This window comes from Natrix helvetica (genome assembly GCF_964273705.1).
Source record: "Natrix helvetica genome assembly, chromosome: 1".
Lineage (NCBI taxonomy): Eukaryota > Metazoa > Chordata > Lepidosauria > Squamata > Natricidae > Natrix > Natrix helvetica.
The window spans coordinates 136,047,788-136,073,084 of NC_138548.1; the positions used below are offsets into that span (position 1 = coordinate 136,047,788).

A 25,297-nucleotide genomic window follows, 5' to 3' on the forward strand; every position below is an offset into this window, starting at 1 on the left:
TTCTTCCTCCATCTAACATTGATAGTGTATGATGTATTGAGAATCTACTCCAGCCTGACTCGAGGATTCTGGGTAAAATCAGTCACCTTGATCAAGCCGTCTGGCCCGATGCTGCATGGAAAACATGGGGAAAAAACGGCTTAGTTTTGCTTATGAAATACACACTCTAAATGTTTCTCACATAAAGTTGTAGCAATATCCTTGTTTTTTCGGTACTGTTTTGATTCCAGGTTTTTTGTTTTAAATCAGGCAGAAACTATAATCAATGTAGATTTTGCCCTGATCAGTCTTTGGCATCCCTTAAGTCTTCTCTTCCCCTTTAAATCTTTAAATTGTAACCATATAAATTTCAGAATATCTGCATGGAAACCATCTCCTCTCTATTCCTCTCTTAGTTTCTGATTATGAGTTCTTAAATACTTACCCATATTTTTGGGCTATGGATTGTTGGAAAGGATTTTGTAAAATTTATTAGGAACTAGCAATTTACTTTCAGGACACCGATTTTATAACTGCATTAAGCATAAGTCATCTAAGAATATTTAACTTTTTAGCTGTAGACAAGCCAATTTGCAAATTCTATATCTCTCTATCATCTCCTAAACTGAGACCTGTCTAGATAACACTGTTCTGTATCAATCCATATTTAAAAAGTTACAATTCAAAAATAGTTTTAGAAAGTGTAATTATATAGATTTCTTGCTTGCATTGCGGATGACTGTTCATTCTAACTCTTGCTTACAGAATGGGGCCTCACTTTCCTGGGCCCTTTATTTCCCCTCTCCTTCCATGCCCTCCTCCTATTTTGGGGGAGTCCTCCAAACCCTTGGAGCAAATTTGAAAGTTAGAGGAAAAGTTCATTGGATTGGCACTAGGTGACAAGCATAGCTGAAAAGCACCACCGAATACCAATGCATTAAATGCCCCAACACTGGAAGTCTTTAAGAAGCTGTTGGATAGCCATCTGTCTGAAATGGTATAGGGTTTCCTGCCTAGGCAGGGTGTTGGACTAGAAGACCTCCAAGGTCCCTTCCAACTCTACTATTGTATTGTATTGTATTGTATTGTAGAGGAAAAAGATTTGCTCAGAGTTCCCAAAGTTATTGAGTAACATTCAAAAATGGATCTGCACATCAGTTAGAAGAAGCAGTCTATACTAGGGGTCGCCAACCCCCAGGCCATGGACCAGCATCGGGGTGCAGCATGCCAGAAAGCGGGCCTCACAAACAAGCCAAGCCCCATCTGTGAGATACAGGCAGTGCACAAAACCACACCCCCTTCAGTCCCCAGAAAAGCCTATTTCCACAGAACCAGTCCCTGGTTGGGGGGGGGCACTCATCTATACGGTTATTTCCTATTTAAATAAATGGAATACGATTTCAGGAAGAAGTTGTGAACATACTTAACATGAGTCAAATGGATGTGTGAAATTTCTATGTACAAGCCTGTAAATGAATTTGGTATATAACTTAGCTATATGCACTTCCCTGAAACCTATTCCATCTACTGCACATTTATGTTGGTTGGCTGCTATTGCTAACATAAGCTACATCTCTTTGACATTTACCTTATATATCAGTGTTACTTACATCTCTTGTTCAATATAATTCAGCATTCGACTGACATGAGATGCGGAGATTTCTCCATCCACTTCCGCAATGTAAGTGTAGAGAAACTGGAAAGTACTGAAAGGGATACGAGCTGGACCACTTTCATTCTCATTAGATAAAACTTCACATATTATCTTCAGAGTTTTTGCAATAGTCTTATTTTCAAAAACAGAAAGGATATAACATGTATTAGTATTAGTAACTGAATGAGTAGTCATCACACGTGTAACTCAACTATCCTTTAAAAAATACCTTGGGAATTCAAAATTCTGTGATAGGTTAGGCAGGGCTAGAATGGAGTCTATAATTATGAAGTCTTTGGCAGTAGGTATTTCCTTGGTGCTTTTCATTTGGGTTTCTTTTTTCTGATGGGCTACATCCATCATAGTGAAATGGCAAGTATTTATTTCCAAGTATCCAATCCCCTGCTTGCCCATCTCCTCCAAGGAGATCCAAAACCATGATCCGAACATGTCAACGAAACGATTTGGGGATTAACAGCATTATTGTGGGGGAAAAAAGGACAGTGTTGTGTAAACAAGATGTATATACAAAAACAATTGGGAGAAACTAATAGATACCATGATAGGAAGCTCAGGGATGCAATTTAATTTTAAATATCTTTATATTGACATGCACACCCACACATAACTCACAATTAATTCACTATAAATGAGGTTTGGAAATTCGTATAGCTTCCAAGATTTTGCATATTTACAACAGATCTTCAGCATAACCTATTGAAGACCAAATTCCTTATTAAAATTGATGATCTTGATAGAAGCAGCTCTGGGCAACCTGAATAACCTCGCTAAGTGAGGCTTGATTTCATTTTTTTTTCCAGACTAGATTATTCTCTCCTCCTGATTTTGGTCAGAAGGAGCTTGAAGCATTTTTTCAGATTAACAAACGCTATTAAAAGGCATGAGCTTGATGAATGTTTACTTCATTAGATTCATGGAATGACAAGAATAGAATTTAAATCTGGATAAGATGGTGGGGAAAATATTTGTAAACTGTCTCACATGTCACATACATCTGCATAAACAACCTGTCTTCCATTCATTCCCCTCATCTTAATTTAAATCCTACATCTGTTTAGCCATTCCATGCATCTGGTGCAGTGAGCTATAGCTCACTAAAGTAAATGTTTGTTAATAAGATGTGTTAATCAGAAAATCATTTTGATTTTTTGGTTTCTATAGATTAACATGTCTCTTCTCCTAAAGTGTCCTGACTATTGACTAAATCTAAAATGCTAAGTAATATTGGACAAGCGGTTTCAGGGAAGATGGTTTAAAAATCTTAATGATGTACGATACACTATAAAGAACAGACAAATCACCTACCGAGAATTTAAATACTGCAAGCATGCTAGACATCAAAAGAAAAGGAAACAACTAAAAATAATAAGCTTACAACTCCAAGAGAGCTACAGGCCAGAGCTAAAAACTTGAGCCATTCAATTTCTTCAGTAAAACGTCCAACATTCATGATACTTTCAAATAAATCTGTAGGGAGATTCAGCACTTTCCACATCTGGGCGAGTTCATCAACATGGATGATTAGCCTCCCACCCACCTGAAAAGAAATAACAGCCATTATAAGTGAAGACATTAATGTGGGTTTATAGTTGCAAGCATTTCTTAAGGTTTTAAAAATGCATTTTAAGGATAGAAGAACTGAGGTATTATTAAGGAAATTGGGATATATGTATAACTGTTGATCACTTTTGCAATTGTGTTACTACTCTTTTGAAGCAAAGAATGGGACCGAAATACCGTAATGAGCAAAATGAGAGTAGTCTGCACATAAATGTACTAAGTCATGATGTAAAGTCATTTCTTTGTCAAAGCTTAGCACCCATGCCTGGAGGAGAGCCCATTCAGAATATGGCCCCAAATTGAAAATAAGCAGAGGGATCAATACTTTTCATCCAAGGAAATGAAACAAATCAATTGAGGTATGATCTCAAAAGTTATTTCAGCATTTGAGATTTGGTTTCTCAGATAGAAGCAACAGCCCAGAGATTTTTGATCAGCTGTGGTTGATATAACAACCATATCCTTTCTGAAAAGAAAATGACTATAAAATGGTGATCCTTGTGTTGCCAGCTTGAAAATTAACTATAGTCGTATTGTTTACAACATGGAGCTGGAGCTGGTAAAAATTGGAATTGATATTGCTCTCTTTGTAATTCTTTGTAATTTGGAAGAATTACAAAGATGGCATTATATCAATGCTAAAAATATAGCAGATTTTGTGATAGAGGGAAAATATGTGCTGTTTATTATCTTTAAAACTCATAGGTTTCAGGTTCAAAACACTTGGGAGAACATCTGTTTTAGGATGCTCCTCTTTTATTCACCGAAAACATCCTAGGGAGAATTTTCCTACAGTGGCTCTGAGCTCATTTCATGACAACTTTCAGTCACAAATTGACTTCCGTGGACCTTACTTCATATTTAAGAGGTCAGTAGAGAGAACGTACATAAGTGCACTAAAGTGCCTATTGTCCCTGTCATTGTATTTTTATTCTCTTCTTCTTGTTCTCGATTTTGTTTGACAAATTCCAATGAATAAATAAAATAAATAAACTTGGGAAATCCCAGTTCTTTTGGAGACACGTTTCGGAGACACGTTTTTAAAACCGGCTTTTATTTTTTAATTATATATGTAATTATTACTAACAATGCTGGTTTTAATTTTGGGTGTATATTTTTTGTAAAATATCAAGCAACGGTGGTAGTCCTCAATAATAATTACAGTCTTCAATTAAGAATCATAGCAAATAAATACGACAGTTCATCTCCCAGCCTTGCAAACCTTCCAGAATTTTAAAAAGTTCCAGATTTGTTCAGGATGAATCATATGTGTTTCCACATGCTATAATGATATATATGCACTACATAGTTTTCTAGGAAGGACCTTTATGACTGAACATTGGGATTTTGAATGAAGTTTCCACTCTGAAAGCTACAACCTCCAAGAAGAAATTAACCAAATAGTAAACAGATTTATACATGTACATTAGCATAACCAGGAGGCCATAGTTGCTTCAGGCTTATTTCTCTTTTCTCTCCCAAAACATGTGTAAAGGGAACAAATTCCTTGTTCCAGAAATATCTACAAAAAGAACAACATTAAGGCAGTCAGGATGAGTGAATACAGATGAAGTCCACTAAAACTTTTAATGGACTAGTTGAATGGAGATGTCTGGTACTCCGAAATATCCATTATTTTTCCAAGTATGTGATTTGCATCAAGATACACCATTTTTGTGATCATAGCATTATGGAAGTGGTATAAGTTTCTGTAAATGAGTTCAGTAGCTGCAGATATCATAAAATTAAGATAAAATTAATGGCCTCACTGAGGATATGTCCAAACAGAAATTTTATCTATTGCATCCAAAATTCACTACCTGAGCATCCATTAGGTTTTATTGTACAACATACGACCACAACTGACCAAAATTTCTGTTGCTAAGTGAGACATTCGTTAAGTGACTTTTGCCCCATTTTACGATTTTTCCTGCCACAGTTGTTAAATGAATTACTGCAGTTCTTATGTTAATAACATGGTTATTAAATTAATCTGGCTTCCCCGTTGACTCTGCTTGTCAGAAGATCGCCAAAGGCAATCACATGATCCCAAGGCACTGCAACCATTAGAAATATGAGCAGTTGCCAAGCATTTGACTTTTGATCACAAGACCACAGGGATGCTGCAATGGTAATTCAAATGTGAAAATCGTCATAAATCAGTTTTTTCAGTGCTGTTGTAATTTCAAACGGTCACTAAATGAACTGTTGTAAGTCAAGGACTACCTGTACTTATAACTTCTCATACAATTGCTAGTTAGTTATGATACAATGTTAAAATAAGTTAAAATTATTTTGGTTGCATGTGTTAAATGTGTCAACATTGTCTCATCTAGAAGCTATTTTTTTCTTTTATCACATATATCACATATATGTGTGATCCAAATCAATGTCAAACTGTTAATGAGTACAGATCATCTGTACTAATCTTTGAATCTAACCATATGATGCCCAGACCATTAGAATGCTGCTTTCCCACATTTCTTTCAGGTAATTATGATCAAGTTTTATATATGAGCTGCCGACCCCTATGAAGTTATTATATAATTTTGGTGAGTTCTCATATGTATTTCCTTTTTCAAAATTGGAAATTGCAAAAAGCATTTCTTTCCTGTACTGTATATTAAAAGCTGCACAAGATGATATTAAACAAATGTTAATGAACTCTATGAATCTTTTAAAATAATATTTAAATATGGACTTTAACTCTTTAGCAATGCTCTTAGAACTTCTTGTATATCATGTATACAAGAAAGGCAATGCACCTAACATTAATTCTAAAGCAGGTGAATGAAATTCATTAAAAAACACATAAAAGACACAAAGTAATTGGATGCATGTACACACAAACACTCAAATCTCTTATGTTCTTGCCCCTAAATGGAAAGTAGATATTTCTTACTCTCTGGTGTAAGACTTTCAAGAGCTCTGGAGTAAGCTCTGCATAATTTGATAAAGGCACCCGATCTGTTCGTTCTCTTACAGGAGGAGCCTCTCCACGGGCCATGGCATTAAAATAACTGGACACAAAGACAAAATAGTGTTTTCTTTTTATCAACAGCTCTTAGCATAAATATGCATGAGACATTGGCTGATTAGTTGCTTAGACACCCAAAAGCTTCCACTTGTTTGTAATTAAGTTGACATTAAAATTGTTGTTCTTATTTCAAATCTTTTGCATCTTAGTTTGGAGATTGTTTATTTTGTTATAATAAAAAAAAATCTCCGTGAAGTTTGATTGGAGACCCACTCATTGTGAATATAAATAGTACATATTTTAACGAAAGAACATGATCTGAAGTATTGATGCTGCTATGGAAAGGATTACGAAGGATCATTTGTACATTATAAATGCACCCAATAATGTACAAGAGATCAAGTACTTCTAGAAAATTGAATTATATGAAAAAACATTAAAATTACTGGTGATAAAACACTACAAAATAAACGTCACTGAAAGTGAGGGACTACCCCTCCCCCGCCTGCAAAAGTATGGTGTGTGCTATAAAATCTCTTTATCTTTTCCAATCAATATTGTCTCTTCAAAAATGCTTTTTACATGATGCAGGAATCAGGGAGGGAAATTAACAAATATATCTGAAAATATGGAAAGGCACTTCTTCCAAAAATGCAAATGGCAATATTAAAAAAACTAGAGGCTTCTCTGTATTTATTGAGTAAAGCAGGGGGAAGAAAATATGTTTCTTCCAGTAGCAACTCCTTGTACCATATAGGTGCTTCTCTACCACAATCTTGTGAGGACATTTTTCAAGAGACACTCAGGCTGCCCATGAGATTTTCAGCACAGTGAAATAATTTTAGGAAGACAAGTCTGGAATATAAATGGCTTGTATCAGAATTTTTGTTGCCTTATAAAGTCCTAATCCCCAGCACTGTACTCTACTGGAATAAACTGACGTGAATATGACAGATACTCAAATAAATGTATTCATAAGTGATTTTTATAAGTTAAAAATAATTTGAGCTATTATTTCTTTTTTGCTTTTTGAGACAAGTAATACAACTCAGCTTCCTTTTAAATTCCATAGAGATTTCAGAACACATTTTAAAATGTAACAATAAAAAAGGAATTTGTAGGTTAACAGCCTTAGTCATCCCCATGCAACATTCAGCATTCCCTGCTAATAGTACAAACAAAATATTGGTCTGCTTTTGGAATAATTTGTCTAGTGTATCACAAGCACAACCAAAGTCCAATTTTATCACAAGCATGTTCAAACACTATTCTGTACAAATTGGGATGTTATACATCAATGATTTAGTTGGAAGCTGGTTGCTGAATGAATTAAAAAACAATGAAAACAATTTATTATCAAACATGTTTGATAATAAATACATGGATAGCAAATGATTCTGCATTAAAACATCTCTTTAGTTTGTTTATGAGTAAAAATGTAAGAATATCTGTGATGATATTATAAGTGTACCCTTTGGGGATGTGAGTGAATTATATATGTTGTAACTTATGTTTTTGATTTAAAGACTTAATGATGCATAGCAAATGTTAAATTGTATGATACAGTAGGGAGTATATATCTGAAAATTACAGTATAGTATACACTAAGTATGTATCTAAGAAATGTACAATATGTGATAGTGTACGTTTTGTGTATTTTGTGTATGTGAGAGGAAGAGGGAGAGAGAGAGAATAATAAATGCAGGACATATAAGAATGACATGCAAGATACTATAACCGATACAATTTAGGCTTGAGTAACTTTTAAATAAGCATGATACTGAAGTTGGCAAAACATTCAACTTACTCAGAAGACCATTGAATCAGGTCTGGAGGCTGAGTTCGAATAGCAGCTTTTGTAAACTGCTTCAGCAAATCTGGAAGCTCTGGAGGAATACATACTTGTTTATCTGTCTGCGGCATAATTATTGTGCCTGTTAGGAAAAACAGCAATTTTGGAAACCGTGTTTACACAGAATAAGAAAACTCAGCTATTAAGAAATCTACAAAGTATAGAATCCTGATTGTGAAAGACATTGCAGAGACCATATGTGTATGATCTGCATAGGCAAAACTTATATCTTCAGAGTCCTTGTGAAGATTTAGGAGCAACAGAGATCATTTCCATGTTCGACATACACTTCCATGGGATATTGCTATAATGCAGATTACTGAGTTACCCAAATATGCTTTTAAGAGACAGCCCAGTTCTTGCTTTTAAAGCTATAGATTATATTTTAGTTTGATTTAATTCATCAGAATAAATTCTGGATCAAACTACCTGTTACATTACACACAAACAGAACCCTAACTGAAAAAGTCTGATTGCAAAACATGAACTACTAAAACTAGGCATAAAGGAGGATAGATCTTTTCTACCCTTAATAGCTATTCACAAAACACTATTCTTGCTGAACTTCCCTCTTGAATGAACAAATATTACAAGTAAAGGAACTCTATATATCTGTTGAGGAAGAAGCATTCTTAAACCAAAATCAGTTTTATATAACTATTGCATATTCATGGTTTATTTAATTCAAGTTTCTAGCTTTGCATGGGATACTGAACTGATCCCATGGTTTGTTTTTGACAACATGCTAAGTAAACCGTATTTGACTTCCCTGTAAATTCAGTGTTGTGAGAACCCAGCCAGTGTGGCTTATTGAGGAACATGGCCACCATTACAATGTTTTTGTATTTCATTTTATTGATTGATCCCTAAAATAAAGGATGTCTAACATAAGGATAGCAAACTTATAATGCAGAAAGTCTCATTGCCTGTGTTCTCACAGCATACTGATCCACAAACTAGTGAACTACATATATGCACTGTAGGCAATTTTTCCTTGAGGATTTGATGAACAACGAGCAGAAGTTCACATATTTTAGATTTGGTGGAGAAGTTGGTAAACTTGGCAACATTATTAGAAGCGGAAAAAAATAACTAAAGGGAACAGAGAGGAACAAAGAACTTATAGGACTGTCCTTAGAAGAGCTACAATTTATTTACTGAAAACAGGCTGAGATGGCAAGCGTCTGTCCATACAATCACCATAAGTTTCACTCAACCTGCTGGCATCTAATTAATTATTGAAAATAAACCAAATCAATAAAACATCATAAAGTGATGTGATAATTCTTGTCCATTTGTTTTCCTGCTTGGTTTCATATAACTTCATATAATTATTTTTTTTTGCTCTTGTAGTCATTCAGATTTGAAACTTTGCATAACCTTTCAAGTGTCCTGTCTGTGAAATGTCTCCTTTGTCACACTTTAATCCCCTTTCAAAATATTTTAGATTAATCAATTATGTACAGGGCTATGGAAGTTTCTGCAGTTGTCAAAAGGAAAAATTGGTTTTTTTTTTTGTTAAGCTGTACAGGTGGAATTGCAACAAGATCTAGAATAAACAGGAGGAATATTTTTTGAGATTTGCTGCAGCTGCTTGGATGGAACAGCTTTATGGAGAGGAATGTGGATGAAAAGTAGGTATGCAGAAATGATTATATGAATATATGAGGCAGTGCTTTCAGGTTTACTAAAAAGGAAAAGGTATACAGTTATTTCCATGACTAGCTACTTTCCTGGTGAAGAAATAGTCTGTTCTCAGACAAATGTACCTCTAAACTAAAAGTCGTAAAGCTTCTTGAATGGATCTTGTACTGAAATGATGAGGAGTGAATTATCCCAATACTTGCTACAAGGAAGGATACTAATAATTGGGTTTAAAGGGGGGGAAAAGTGAACATGTTCTGCTTTTATGCACAATGCAAAATCCAGTTGCTACTACCTTTCAATAGAGAACCTTGCCTACTTCCAGATATATGTTATGATTTGGTTTGTGACTGAGAAAACAGGAATCCACAAAATCTGAATGATGAATTTGGATGACTGCACACAGCAATCACCCAACCCTACAACCATCCTAAAAATACCTAAAAGAAAGATGGTACTCAAGAAAATGAAAAATATGTGCAATATGGCTAAAGAATATTATGCAATATGTCTGAAGTGGTTTTTGCAGATTTTTTTTTTCAGTGCCTACTTAGTATGACCCGTTTACACTTGCCCATTTGCACATGTATATTTTCCAGGTGTTCTATCTCGTTCTCAACAACCTGTCTTCCTTAATTCTATTCAAACCCTGGCAGCTGTCTTCCACCACCTCGGCATACTATCCCCCAATGAAAAATCCCTCCTCAATGCCTGCCATAGGCTTTGCGTTCAACAGGTTCTTTTACTTTCAGGGAGAAGCAAAGCAGGTTAAGAATTTGATCCAGATGGCCAGTTCCTTCCTTTTCCTCAATTACCGGAGGCTGAGACGTCTCAGCCTCTTTGCGAAGAGTGCCCAGCTGCTGTTTGGGGACAGTCACACCAGGCTCAATCGGGATCTCCACGCAGCTCCCACTCACGATGGGCCCTTGCATTAAGTCAGGACTGGGGCGTTTGTTTAACTGCAGCTCTAGGTATCCTAGCAACTGAGACTGTACCTCACAAAGGGCCTCATTCTGTCAGCTGCTCTTGCAACCAGTCAGGAGAAAGACTTGTGGAATGCTCAGCAAGCAGGGCAGGGCTTTTAATGTGGCGAAGACACCTATGTGCCCTAGATGACCAGCCCCCCCCCCCTTTTAGCCTTGCTAAGGAAAATAGATGGGCGCATTCTGCACCATCTCATGATCACTTGGCATTTGGGGATCCTGACTTGAGAGGATGATTCATGGGAAAGGCAGGGATCTAGCAAAGAAGACAAGGAAGAAGAATTGTGATGCAAAGTAAAACAGGGTCACTTGGAGGGAGAAAAGGAGATGGCAGCATTATTGTAGTCCATAGTATTCTGGTGGCCGGTGTGGCAGTCTAGGATTTGCCTCAGAAGAGGTTGCCAAATTTGGCCAGGGAGAGAATTGTGGCCAAGGCTGCGTTTTGAAGGACAGTTTGGCTGACGGATTTTTCTGCTCAAGCTGACAGTCTTGATGAAATGTGAAAAGCCACACATTGTTAAACTCCATTTTCTATAACACTTGGGAGGAAACGAAGAATAACTGGCAAATATTTGCCTAAGTGGTTGAAAATGATCCTAAAATGCCTAGTTGCTATAGCAGGTGCATGCAACAATCATTGGCTGAAGGCTTGCAATGAGGTTTGGCTAGAGTTAGGACCTCAAGTATTGATGGGATTACAAGACTTGGAGATGAAAGGGACGATGCTTTGAATATTCTGGACCACAAGATGGGCAGCATATAAATCAAATAATAATAGCCTGCAAAACTCAAGCACTCATTTTTCTTCTTGAACTCTACAAAAGCATCCCACATATGAAAGAAGCTGGTTAATTTTGAGTTCCTCTGAAGGCCCAGAGAAGGGATTCTGGCACACTGGATTTTCTGCACCCTGAACTACAAGGGAATATGTTGGAGTAAATCTCTGCAGCTGAACGCTTTGGGAAATTAAAGAACTCCATCACTGATTCCCAAGGAAATCTCTCCAGCAATAATATATTTATTATGCTGTTGACAAACTGCGGAGGCCTAATAAATGCATGTATACACAGTAGAAAATAAGTTTCAAATACCCTTCCAATTACATTCAAGTCACAAAGGCCAGCCCTACCAATCTGGAAAATAAAGACAGCCTGCGGCAAAACATATCAGTAAACTACCATACACATTTCTCTAAATTAAAAGGCAGGCTCCAGATGCCTCTTATAAAATAAATACAACAACACAAGGTGTACTGATCTATATTGTTGGAAATATAGAATACAGCTGTGGCTAATTGTATTTTAATACCGGGTAGAAGTAATTAGGATCCTCCATTTAGTTTTAGTAGTTTGGCAACAAAGACTTGTTTGTTATCATCCTATCAGTTTATGTACAGGTGTATTTAAAAAGCTTTTTAAAGTCTTAGCTGCTGGGACAACACATTGTGTTCTATTGGAAAAGAAGATGAGATAACCTTACCTTGTAAGCCGTCCAGAGTTACCTTGTGAAGAGATAGGCGGCAAATAAATTTAATTAAATAATGGATTACAAGAAAAATAATTATCTATTTACAGTATGCTGTCACAGCCAGCTTGCTTTCATAGTTCTGTAGGAAAGGAAGTATATTTTTCCCAGGGCAAGGGGTAGTGTTCAACATATAAAGCAGACAACTTTCAAATGAGCTTATATCCTTTTAAAAGGCAAAAAATGAATATGAAACAGAACACAACACTTAGGCTTACACTGCAAATCTATTTGACAAAAAGAATGTGAGCAAAAGTGCTAACAGAAATATATATATACTGTAACTTGAAGAGAAACGGCTTGGCAAAGCACACAGAAATCATCCACTAGGTTGAGCAGGTGGAATAACATTTTTCATTTGTTATGGGGATAACATTGAAATGTTGTCTTAGTATTCACTCTCTTTCACAGAAACTGTATGATAAACTGACAAAGCAAAACAGGTTTGGTAGAATCCATTTGGAAGGATTATTGCAAAGAAAGATGCACAAAGCTTCTAAACTATTGTGCCCTTAACACCCCACTACTGAATAAAGATTATTTCATGGGGGAAAAAAAGGGGGGGGGGTTGTCCTTCATTCTCCGGATCCATTTGATTTAATCTCTGAGGTGTTACACTTAGAAGCTGGGGATATAAGGGCAATACAATACAATAGCAGAGTTGGAATGGACCTTGGAGGTCTTCTAGTCCAACCCCCTGCCTAGGCAGGAAACCCTATACCGTTTCAGACAGATGGCTATCCAACATCTTCTTAAAGACTTCCAGTGTTGGGGCATTCACAACTTCTGGAGGCAAGCTGTTCCACTGATTAATTGTTCTAACTGTCAGGAAGTTTCTCCTCAGTTCTAACTTGCTTCTCTCCTTGATTAGTTTCCACCCATTGCTTCTTGTTCTACCCTCAGGTGCCTTGGAGAATAGTTTGACTCCCTCTTCTTTGTGGCAACCCCTGAGATATTGGAGCACTGCTATCATGTCTCCCCTAGGCAAGATACACATTTAGAAAAAGGGGATTGGGGAACCAATTTAAAAGGCAGTTTTGATATTCTACCCCCACAGTTTACAATGAACCACAGGTGGAAATTCAATATGTGGTTTATGTTATTTTAATTTATTTAAATCCTGCCTTTATTCTTTTTTTTAATAAATAACTCAAGGTGGCAAATATAATGAATACTCTTTTCCTCCTCCAATTTGTCTCCAGCACAATCACCCTATGAGGTGAGTTGGGCTTAGCAAGAGTGACTGACTTAAAATCACCCAGCTGGCAGAGCTGGAACTCCGTCTTCTGGTTTCTTGCATGGTGCCTTAACACTAATTTTTATGCCAAGAAAAAAAGCACTCTGTGTGTGTGCGGGGGCTGAGGAGGAGCTGGAAGGAAGAGAAAGCAGTTACTGAGAACTTGGAAAATAATTGCAGTGTTATTTTGTTCTGTACAATGCACAGAAAAAGAAGGAGAGCAGAAGGGCAAAAGAAGGATACTGATACAAGAATACTTTGCTAATACTTTGCCTTAGTAATTAAAGTTTTCACATAACATTGTTTTAAATGCAGTGTACCCTGGTAACAGTGCTAGCAGTTTAAACCTATTTTGGCCAACACGTGCAACCAAACTTGCCCTATTCTAATCAAACTAAGATCTCTAGTCTGCAGGCTAGCTAACAAGCCCACTATGCCACGGGTGTCAAACTGACGGCATCATGTTGTCGTCAATGTGACATGCCCTATGGCGGAGCTGGGAGAGCGTGGCCTGCACGTGACACATCCGGCCCATAGGCCGCCAGTTTGACACTTCTGCGTGACTACGCTATTGCCTATATTCTACCAACTAGGACAGGGGGCTCTAACCTTGGCAATTGTAAGACTTGTGGACTTCAACTCCAAGAACTCCCCAGTCAGCCATGTTGCCAAGTCTTAAAGTTGCCAAGTGTGAAGACCCTAAAGTAGAAGATGGAATGCAGTATGCAGTAATGATATTCTATGTTTTATGGCTTCACGCCTGGAAATATAGGGCAGAAGTATTTATTATGGAGGAAAATAAACGCAAAATAGCTGAGTATCACTTATAACAGTGATGGTGAACCTTTTCAACACCAAATGCCCAAATTGCAATGCGCGCACATGCAATGTGCATGTGTGCATGCACCAGAGTGCTGGAAACCTGAAGACCGGCTGGCTGCTGTGTGCATGCCTGTTTTTGGCCATTTTTTGGGCCATATTCAGGCTGTATTTTGGGTTTTTAACCCAAAAATGAACAAAAAATGACCCCCAAATGGCCTGGAAATGGCCTGGAAAACGGCTTGAAAAATGGCCTGGTTTTTGGCTATTTTTCAGGCCATTTTTTGGCCTGTTTTGAGGCCCTTTTAGGCCGTTTTCAGATCATTTTTCAGGCTGTTCTGGGGCCATTTTCGGGCTATTTTCTTGTGCTCTGGCATCTGCGAAGACCAGCTGGCTGACACGCATGTGTTTGCCGGAAACCAGAAGAGCAGCTGCCGATGGTGCACGTTCCCACAGAGAGGCTCTGGGTGCCACCTCTCGCAGGTGTAACACAGGTTCGCCATCACAGACCTATAACCACCAATTATTTTCTAGACCCAGGGTTGTTCTAGTTCCTGATAGACAAACAAAGTCAGTTGTGAAGGCCAGATCATCTATGTTTGGATCCTTAAACACTTCCTTTTTTTAAAAGACACAGCGGAACAATAAATGCAGCTATTATCTATCCACTTTATTCGAGATCAAATACACAAAAAGAGCTAATAAATTGATGTTAAGGAATCATGTTTGTAAAGAAAAGAGTCAGCTTTCTTAACCTGGGAGCCATTAGATTTTGCCTTCCATAATCTCTACTAAACTTCACTAGGAATTACAGGAGCTGAAGTGAAGCACATTTGGAGAGCACCAGAAAACACCAGAGAGCACCAGAAAAGTCTACAGTTAGTACTTGTGACAAATAGTAATGTAATGTGACAGCTATTAAATGAATGGGTAAATCTAATGATTATTCTTACCCATTTTGTACAGGCTACAACAGGCCTTCGGAAACCTTTTAGGGCAGTGATGGTAAACCTATGGCACGCATGTGCGTGCTGGTCAGCTGAGTTCACCCTTTTTTAAAGCCATTTTCGCCCTCCTCAGGCTCCAGAGGCTATATAGGAGCCTGGGGAGGGAGAAAAGAACCTCCCCCGCCCCCCTGGAGGCCCTCCGAATGCTTCATGAGCTTCCCTGAAGCCTCCAGAGCACGAAAAAGTGGCTCCACAGGCAAACCAGAAGTTCAGGAACGAACTTCCGGTTTGCTCGGAGGTTCATTTTGATTGCTCCAGAGGCTTCAAGCGTCCTGAAGGTCCCTGACGCCTCCGGAGGGCTTCCGGGGGGGTGGGGGAGGCTGTTTTCGCCCTCCCCAGCTCCCTTAAAGCCTCTAGTGCCTGGGGAGGGTGAAAAAGCATGCAAAAAATGGGGGGTTGTGTCTGTAGTGTGCGCGTGCGCACTGGGGGGTTCGCACATTGCATTATGGGTGCGGCACGCCTGCACACGAGCCCCCTGCGCTCCCCCCACTTATGGCACGCGAGCCAAAAAAGATTCGCCATTGCTGTTTTAGGGTTAAAAGAACTTACCATAAATATGACCTTGAAGTTCAACTTTTTGTTTTAAAATTTCAAATGGCACTCCTACCAGCAGATAATTGAAAAAGCCAAGCAAAATACTGAAGAATTATGACTTTTTCTTGTAACTGTGAAAACCAATGCATACAAGGTCACAAGCAAACAGTCTGATACCAAATTAGTCTGTTACTAAAAGGAAAGGCAGATGGAAATCTCATCAAAAAGAGGGTGACCTTAAGACTGTAATAACAGCACATGCCTAGGCCAAAAAGTACAAGAATTTGAAGCTTGATTTCGCTAGAAATAGGACTTGCATTTGATACACAGCTGTCACCAGAATTCTTTCTTAACGGTTCCATGAGCTTTTCTACAATAATTTATCAAAACATTTTGTATCCTTGGAAATTGAATGTTGGATTAGAAAGAAGCCTAACAATAATCCTTATTGTTCTTCAGTAAAGCCAGCCAGGGAAGGATTCCATTTTCCCCAATTTCTTATTCATTCATACCCTAATTAATTTTACTTCAATTTTCAGCTTAATTCTCTGACTCTTACACATAGCTTTCCCTGTCTTAAATTTTAGAGTTAAAGGATTCCTGTAGGATTCCTTATCCAGACTCACCAATGCACTGTAATTGGTCACTTGCTACTTATACCCCCTTCTTCCAAAATGGTTAATTATGGGTTTTAGTTACTAAAATCTTCCTCACCTCTGCCATAAACCTTAAACCAATTATTAACCAATGACAATAATATACAATATGTTAAATTATAGAGAACCATGCTATTTTTGCTTTAGTATGTCTTACTTTACTTATTCAAAATGCAACCTGCTCATCCTGTTGTCAGGGTTCCAAATAACATCCAAAATTAAATCAGAGTCCAAGGCAAAGTATTGCTCAAAGTTCCAATTTATTAAGAGAGTCACATTGGCACATCTGTGAAAACCCGAATCTGAGCTTCCTGGGTTTTCCCCAGTCAGTTGAAAATTCAAGATCCTGCCCCCACACCCACAAGTCCATCACATAGCCCAATTTTCCATTGCCATGCTGGCAGTTCTACCCATCCAGTTCCGGTCAGGTGCAAAGATATAGAGACAAAGGATGACCTTGGATTCTAGAAAGGAATTTTATTTTGACAACATCACATTCTACTCCTTACTATTCCCCCTCCCAATTCCCCACTAATGAAACAGCATAGTAGAATAGAATATTAGTGTGGCAGCCAAAGATCCCCAAAGGAACCGGCTGCAGGCCTAACACCTGTACTGGGAGCTTTCTAGCGGTCATTTGGCTGAACAGAACCTTAGATTTCTCTCCTAAACCCTGCCCTGAGATTACTAATATGCATTGGGAATGCAATCCTCTGCAAAATGGAATGGGACTGGCAAGTGTCACATTTGCTGTAATATTTTCCTCCTGTCTTGTATGAGCCCTACTATGATGAGATTAAAACGTTCTGAAAAGAATGTATTGTTTTTAATTTTCTCTGTTTCTCTTAGAGAAGGGTTGCAGGAAAAGGAAACAAAAATAGTCAAACTGTTTCAAGGACACAGGTACATCCTTTAGGTATAATCACTATAGCCTCTTCCATGCAAAATACTATCACAGAATGCAATAGAATGTCAGCCAAATCCATCTTTTCCAGAGTTATACATGCTTCAAAAATGCTTAAGAAGAACCACAATATAAAAAAAGATGTTGTGATTGGAAAGAGTGCAGAGAAGAGCAACAGGAATGATTAGTGGGATGGAGGCTAAAATACAAAGAACAGCTACAAGAATTGGGTGTGTCTAGTCCAGTGATGGCAAACCTTTTCGGCACCGAGTACCCAAACCGGAATGCACATGCCAGAGTACTGGAAACCTGAAGACCAGCTGGCCGGCGCGCATGTGGGCACCATCCAGCTGGTCTTTGGGTTTCTGACACATGCATGCATGCCGTCGAGCTGGTCTTTGCGTGTGCCAGAGTGCCAGAAACCCGAAGACCAGCTGGCGATGGCATGCATGCCCACAGAGAGGACTCTGCGTGCTACCTCTGGCACACGTGCCATAGGTTCGCCATCACGGGTCTAGTCTAATGAAATGAAAGACTAAGGGAGAAATGATAGCAATGTTACAATATTTGAGGGGATCCTACAAAGCAATGGTGGGATACAACTGGTACGCCCTGGTATGGGTGTACCAGTGCCTGCTGGGAGCACCAGGTACCATTCCAGAGGGCCCACCCACCTGCTCTCCTTACCTGTATTTAAGCCAATTGGGGCTTACGCGCATGGAGCGTACAGCACCTGCGCGACGCTCCGCTGAGCAGCTGGAGCATTGCGGAGAATCACGGGCGGTAAGTACGCATGCACGTGCTGCGTGCTTGCTGAGCACATGCATGTGGTGGATGCCTGGCCCCGTTGCAATGTACCGGTTGCAATGGGATCCGGAACCCACCACTGCTACAAAGATGAGGGGGTCAAACTATTTTCCAAAGCACCAAAATGCAAGACAAGAAACAATAGATGGAAACTAACCAAGGAGAGAAGCAACCTACAACTAAAGAGAAATTTCCTGACTTTAGAACAATCAACCAGTGGAACAGCTTGCCTTCAGAACTTGTGAATGCTCCATCACTGGATGCTTGTGCTATCTCACCTTTCAAATAAATAGAAAGAGCAATGGAGCCACACATACATAACAATAATGTGCATGCAATGGCATATATGCCTTAGTATTATTTATTATTTTAAAATGTTTTTAATGGGATCAATTTAAAACAAGGGCACTGAGAAGAGTCTCAGCATAATTTTTTCTCTGTTGAGCGCTTGAAATTTTTTTCTGCTGGAGCCAAAAATATGGCTGGGTCAGTAAGCTCTGGAGTGAAATGATACAATCCTTGCCTGTGTTAAATTACAAATGACATTCTTTTTGTTTCTGAATTTTTCCTAATGACCAGAGAAATGCCGTATATCTGAAGGAAATGGGACCTGGGAGTTAGAGAACAAAAGAAGGAAAAGCTGAAGTGAACATCAAGAGAAGAGGAAATGAGAGTGTGAGAAAGCACAAAAGAGTCAGGTGGTTTATGAGGACAGGGAAAGGGAACGATCAAAGGACTAAAAGAGGGGAGGGAAGAGTGAAAGAGAATTATTTTCAGCAGCTGGAGAGGAGATGGGGAAAAAGAGAAGTAATAGGTTGCCCAGCTGGGAAGACAGATGGAAAGAACCTCAATAAGAGTAAAACAAAATTGCTTGCAAAAGGTTGGTGTTAGAGAGAGTAGTAGAAAACTATAGCCTGAATTGGTAACAAATAGCAGGAAGGAGCATCTACTGGAGCTAAGAGAATTGGAGCTGATTTGCAAAATGTTTTCAGGAGGCTGTGATATACCAAGAGTTTCTCTGCAAAGTCATAGAAACCACAGTGATGTATAGTAGCTTTAGGGCTAAATCCCTGCTTGAACAATTACAGATCTAGGTATGGAGCATTCCTAGAATTAGTAAGTCTTCCGGGCCTTTTTTTAGCATTATGAGGAAGGATATTATGACTAAACACAAAAATTCAGTTCGTTTTCACTAGTAGTTCACAATCAAGGAATTTTATTTTTCAAGGTACCTCCTCAAGACTTTCCCAGTTAGACTTTAATATAAAATACAGCATCCTATGATTATGTTCAGATAATACACCAACCATACCTTAAGAATTACAGAAAAAAAATCAATGAGCTACAAACTAGCTATAGTTAGGTGTGCTTTTTTTTTTAGCAAATTGTGCTTTGTCACCTACACAAATACTATTCTGCTGATTTTTTAAAATTATAAAACAAGTAAACTCATGAAAAGTTTGCATATTGCAGCTACTAATGCCAATTGCTTTTTGTAAAATATATTTATGGCTCAGACATTTATGGTTGTAGGGTTGAAAAATGTATTATATTTTTCTGAAGTTTTTGATCATCCTAGTTCTTTATACTGTCTTCACTGTTGAAGCGATTTAAAACCTGCTGTCTTTACTGTTATTTTGTCACAGTAACAGCTAGGTAAGTTTAGATGATTCTTCAAATCTAGTGGGGAATTAACCATGTGAAGGGATTTCTTTTCTTTCACCCATACTTCATTAAATAATAATAGCAACCATTTATTAGATGCATATGCATTCCAATTTCCAGTATCTCTGGGCAGTTTTTCCATGTATGCTGTTGTTGTGTTTTTTGTAATCATGCAGGGCCAACTTCCTTGCTAGATAAGGAAGAACTAAGGATTGGTTCTAGTCAGTGATATAGGAAGCGTTGTTCTTTTCCAATATATTTTGGAAAATACAAGCTTGCGTGTCTTTTTCTGCCAGAGCTGGCAATCTACAAACAACTTTAAGAATAATTAACTTGGGCGCTCAGCCTGTGATCTCAAGATTACAGGCATATCTAGAGGCTTTCCAAAAGTTGCCACTAAATTCTCTTCCCATGTGAAAGAAGAATGTTATCAAAACAATGGCACATAAACAGAACCCATTTCAATTCATATTAATCGCATTCAAATTAAATCAAGTTTCATATGGCCAGATCAAGTTTGAAAAGAAGCAAATCCTGAATTAAATAGCGAGCAGTTATTTAAAAGGACAGGTACGAGATATGAATAGAAGAAATTTGCCAAAGCCAGAAATGTTGATTTTCCAATCCTGCTAAGATTGCCAAGGCTCCTAACTAAGCAAGATTCTGAGCTATACAACCCAAAATGTAGCACAGGAATAATAAAGAGAGCAATGTAAACCATGACCTTTAAAACTAGAATATCACATCAAGCAATGGGAGAATGACTTTGCAACAATTGCAAGAAATGACTGCTGTGTTGATTCTTTTAAACTACCTTTTAGAAACTTTGGATATGTTGCTTTCTGATCCCCTGTGAAGGCGGAGCCAAGATGGCCAACTTCCTCCTTCTTCTTTGCTTTTACGAATGAAGTTTCCCCTTTGAAAGGATTTCTGGCTTTATATTATCCTACACCCTAGAGATCTCCTGGAGCCTCTCTTTTTATGTGGTCCCCTTGGATATGGAACATTTGATTCTTATTTTTTTGGCTTGGAGCTGTATAGGAAGACTAACTTTCACTTCTGGGCTTGTTTGCCTCATGATCTCTCCCAGCTGTGCATTCCACAGACGCCATTTCTTCTGTATAAGACTTACAACTATCTCTGAACTTAACATGGGTCCTAAAAAGCCACCGCCTGGCAAGGCATCCTCGGCCCCGACATCTTCCACGTCTAGCCCGATTACTCAACAGACACAAATGGCTTCATTTCTACAACCTAAAACAACTGAAGAGAGATCAAAGGATTTATCTGTTGCCCAAATGTTTCAAACTATTATGAAGGGACAAGACGAACTGAAAAAACAACTGGCAGACTTAAATGATCAACTCAGAGAAACCCAACAACAAGCAACACAAAATAAACAGAGAAGAGGTGTACTGGAGGAGGACACGACTGGGCTGAGATTGTCCAGAAGGGGAATAGAGAATTTGAAAATCATATGATAAAAATGGAATTTGAAAGAATGTCTTTTTTTCTTAGATTTCAAAACCTTCCAGAGACAGAAAACGAAGACCTTAAGGAGATCATGACCACAATTCTAGCAGAATATATTAAAAGAGATAAACAACAGCTATGGTGGGATATTGATTTGATTTATAGGATCAATTCAGCATACGCTAGAACACACAATGTTCCAAGGGAAATACATGTTAAATTTCTTAGAAAGACTACAAGAGATGAGGTCTTAGGAGCTCAAAGGGTGGGACCACTAAAATATAAAGACAAAGAAATAACCATTCTTAAACAAATTCCGAAGAAAGTAAGAGATAAGAGGAAGAAATATTCCTCTTTATCAAAGAAATTATATAATAAAGGAATTTGGTTCAGATGGTTATTGCCAGAAGGAATGGTGATTTTCTGGGAGGGCACTAGAATTAGAATTAATACAGTTGTGGAGGCAGAGGCTTTCATTGAAAAATACAGTGCCTTTCTAGATGGAACAGGGGACAGTACACAAGATATGGCGGGGAGGGACCATGACTCTGCCAGAAGACAGTGGGGAGGAAGCAATAGTGAAAAGACTCAGGTCACAAAAATGAGTTTGAAACATTATTGCAATTGTTGTTATAATGTAATTGTTGGAAGTGACATAAAAGATGATTGAACATATTGTTGATATAATGCAAAACAAAAAGCTGCCAATGTTTATTTTTTAATTTTTGATTCCTTTTTTTCTGTAAAAGTTGTGAGATTCGGGGGGATTTCTACCTTTCACATGATGTAGCTGTCAAAATTTTCTTGTATCTATTTACCCTTTCCTATAAATATTTGTAAAAACCAATAAAATTCTTTTTTAAAAAGCTGGAATATCACATCTGATAATACTATGGGATCACCTTACTATGGCTATCCCAGCGCTTCTACTTTTTTCACCATTAATGGGACACTAACCACCCTGATGACGGATATTAACCCCATGTATCATCAGCAATGCCATTTGTTGCCCCTGTACACAGCCTCCCTTTACACCAAATGAAAGGCAGCATCCTGGTTTCTGTTAGTTCTGTCTCTAAGGTAGAGGTCTTCAAAGCTGGCAACTTTAAGTCTTGTGGACATCAACTCCCAGATTTGAAGTCCACAAATCTTAAAGTTGCCAAATTTGGGGACCCCCTGCTCTAGGATCATCAGGTGGTTTTGGTTTGCTTGCTTCTTTACATTTCTGTGCCTTTTCACTGATTGTGCTTTGTACAAGCCACCATATCTGACCATTCTCCACACATATATAGTGTAAACACATACCATATGTCAGTGATAGCGAACCTATGGCACGCGTGCCACAAGTGGCACGCGGAGCCATTTGTCAGGGCACGCAAGGCGCTGCCAAGTCAGCTGGCCAGCGCGCATACGCGCGCTGGCCAGCAGAGTTCACCTTTTTAAAAGCCATTTTTTGCCTTCCTCAGTCTCCAGAGGCTTTATAGGAGCCTGGAGAGGGCGAAAAGAGCCTCCCCTGCCTCCCCGGAGGCGCTCCGGAAGCTTTCCTGAAGCCTTTGGAACGCTTAAAACCACCCTCCGAGCAAACCGGAAGTGACTTCCGGGTTGTTCAGAGGGTCATTTTTAGCGTTCCGAAGGCTTCAGGGACTGTCCGGAGGCTTCCCTGATGCCTTCGGAATGCTTAAAACCACCTTCGGAGCGCTTAAAACCACCCTCCGAGCAAACCGGAAGTGACATACATCATAGAGTAATGAGGAAAAAACTAGTAGAGAACAAAAAGTGTGATATAAATTCAATTGTGACTAAAATAACTAAAACAAACTTGACATTTAATGTGTAGGTACAGGCTTCTCAGATTTTATGCAAATCAAGGATACAAACGAAGATTCAGAACTTTATTTTCTGGGATTCAATAAATCAGCAAAACCCCAGCACAGATGAAGAGAAACTTCTGGATTTGATAAAAAGGAAAAACACAAAAAGCATTGTTGTGCAGAATGTTGTTCTGTGATCTGAAACATTTGACAACAATATTTTTGCAGAGAACTTTTGGCTGAGGTCTTCCTCTTCTTTTCAGTTGCATCTATTACTGCTGTTGTTATTCCTTTTTATTATAACAACTGCTGTTGTTATTCCTTTTTTTTATGAATTGCTTTTTTATTATATAAGTCTATTTCCACCAATCCCAGTTCAGATGTAATTGATCTGTTTTCTATTTCTTTCAGTCAAGATGCTGCTGAAAGCCACCTTGAGGTTTTCTTTCTTACTAGATGGGACACAGATTAAACAAATACATGCAAGTAAAATCGCGTTGACTTTATTGGTGAAAAGTATCAGAGTCTCTCTCTTTCTCTCTCTCTCTCTCTCTCCCTCTCTCTCTCTCTCTCTCTCTCTCTCTCTCTCTCTCCCCCTCCCTCCCTCCCTCCCTCCCTCCCTCCCTCCCTCCCTCTCTCCTCCAGGGTAATCTGGAGGACATACTGGATAATTTCCCCTTCTCTTGGAGAAATTGAAAGACATTGTTCAGCTAACTATGACATCCATATATTATTTGATGAAGAATTTCAAGAGTCTGTTTGTTCCTAGCTCTGGTCAGTCTCTCTTAAAAGTTCAAAGAACAAGGATAGTATCAAAGATAATTCAGCAACCAAAAGAAACCAGTGATTAAGTCAATAGTGCCCGATTTTGGGCAAAGAAATATAATCCAAGAAACGCAAAGATTCAGTACCAGAAATCAAATGCTGAACAATCAGAGTGGAAGCACAGAACAGTCAAGCTAATAATAGACTTTGTTCCAGCACAACATTTCTTAGTGTTATGATAGAACAAGGCCACCATAGCCAGTATTACTTGGTGGCAAAGAAAAGCGTTTATGTTCCTATCTGTGGAGACATATCCATCTTCAGTTGTAGAACAATCTCAGCCTAACTGAAAAAAAAGGGATCTTTTTAAAGGGATCTTTTAGTTCTATGCTTCCCTGCAAAACCACAGCATTTTGATCAGAGGTGGTATTCTGCCAGTTCGCCCCGGTTCGGGTGAACTGGTAGCGGTGGTGGTGGGAGGTTCTGCCCACCCGCCCAGATGTCATTATGGATGCTCTGCACATGCGCAGAAGGTTCTGTGCATGCACAGAAGCGCCGCATGCTTGCTCCCTGTTCTGAACCAATAGCGAAGATAAGAGGAAACCATTACTGATTCTGATGTTGAACCACTCAGGCATTGGTGTGTGTATTAGTATCAATTAAACCTCATTCTCATGGTTGGAGGGTCAGATCAAAATTACCAGACCTGGACTGGAAAAATCTGGACCACCACAGATAGCAGCAAACAGCTAGTGGCCATCTGGGTTTTAGCCGGATGGATCTGGTAGCCCTGGTCAGATGTCAAACTATTCCATCTGTCATGCTGGTGAAAATAATTCCACATAAATTCTCTTGATATACCTGTCTTGCTTTCCAGAAATTACTCTTGAGGAGAAGGACAGGATTGTTCTTCAACAGGAGCCTCGGTTGCGCAGTGGTTAGAGTGCAGTACTGCAGGCTATGTTTGCTGCCTGCTGGCTGCCTGCAATTTGGCAGTTCAAATCTCACCAGGCTCAAGGTTAATTTAATTTAATTTAATTTAATGCTTCTAGACCGCCCCCTCTCCCGAAAGGGACTCGGGACGGTGTACAGTTCATACAAAATATAACAAGATACAATAAAATTAAATATGTACAGTTGACAGTTGACATGGTGGAGGTTAAAATGCCGTTAAAAGAACTGTACAAAGCAGATATAAAATAAATTCAAACCCCTGAGGTTGACTCAGCCTTCCATCCTTCTGGGTAAAATGAGGACCCAAATTGTTTGGGGCAATATGCTGACTCTGTAAACTGCTTAGAGAGGGCTATAAAGCACTTTAAAGTGGTATATAAGTCTAAGTGCTATTGCTATCTAGAGAAGCAAATGGAATTGAGATATCCTGAAAGTAATGACTCTAACAATTGTCAAAAGAAATTGTTCAAA

The 25,297-nt window shown here is 38.6% G+C and overlaps 1 protein-coding gene across 1 annotated transcript; it reads right to left on the reverse strand.

Moving 5' to 3' along the window:
• Positions 1-44: 44 nt before the first annotated feature.
• Positions 45-8,114, reverse strand: ROPN1 (rhophilin associated tail protein 1; the record flags this gene model as incomplete). The annotated part of the gene is made up of 5 exons (XM_081938456.1): positions 45-111; positions 1,590-1,765; positions 3,030-3,191; positions 6,117-6,234; positions 7,999-8,114. 5 exons carry the CDS (start codon positions 8,112-8,114, stop codon positions 45-47), a joined length of 639 nt encoding a protein of 212 aa, XP_081794582.1.
• Positions 8,115-25,297: the final 17,183 nt, after the last annotated feature.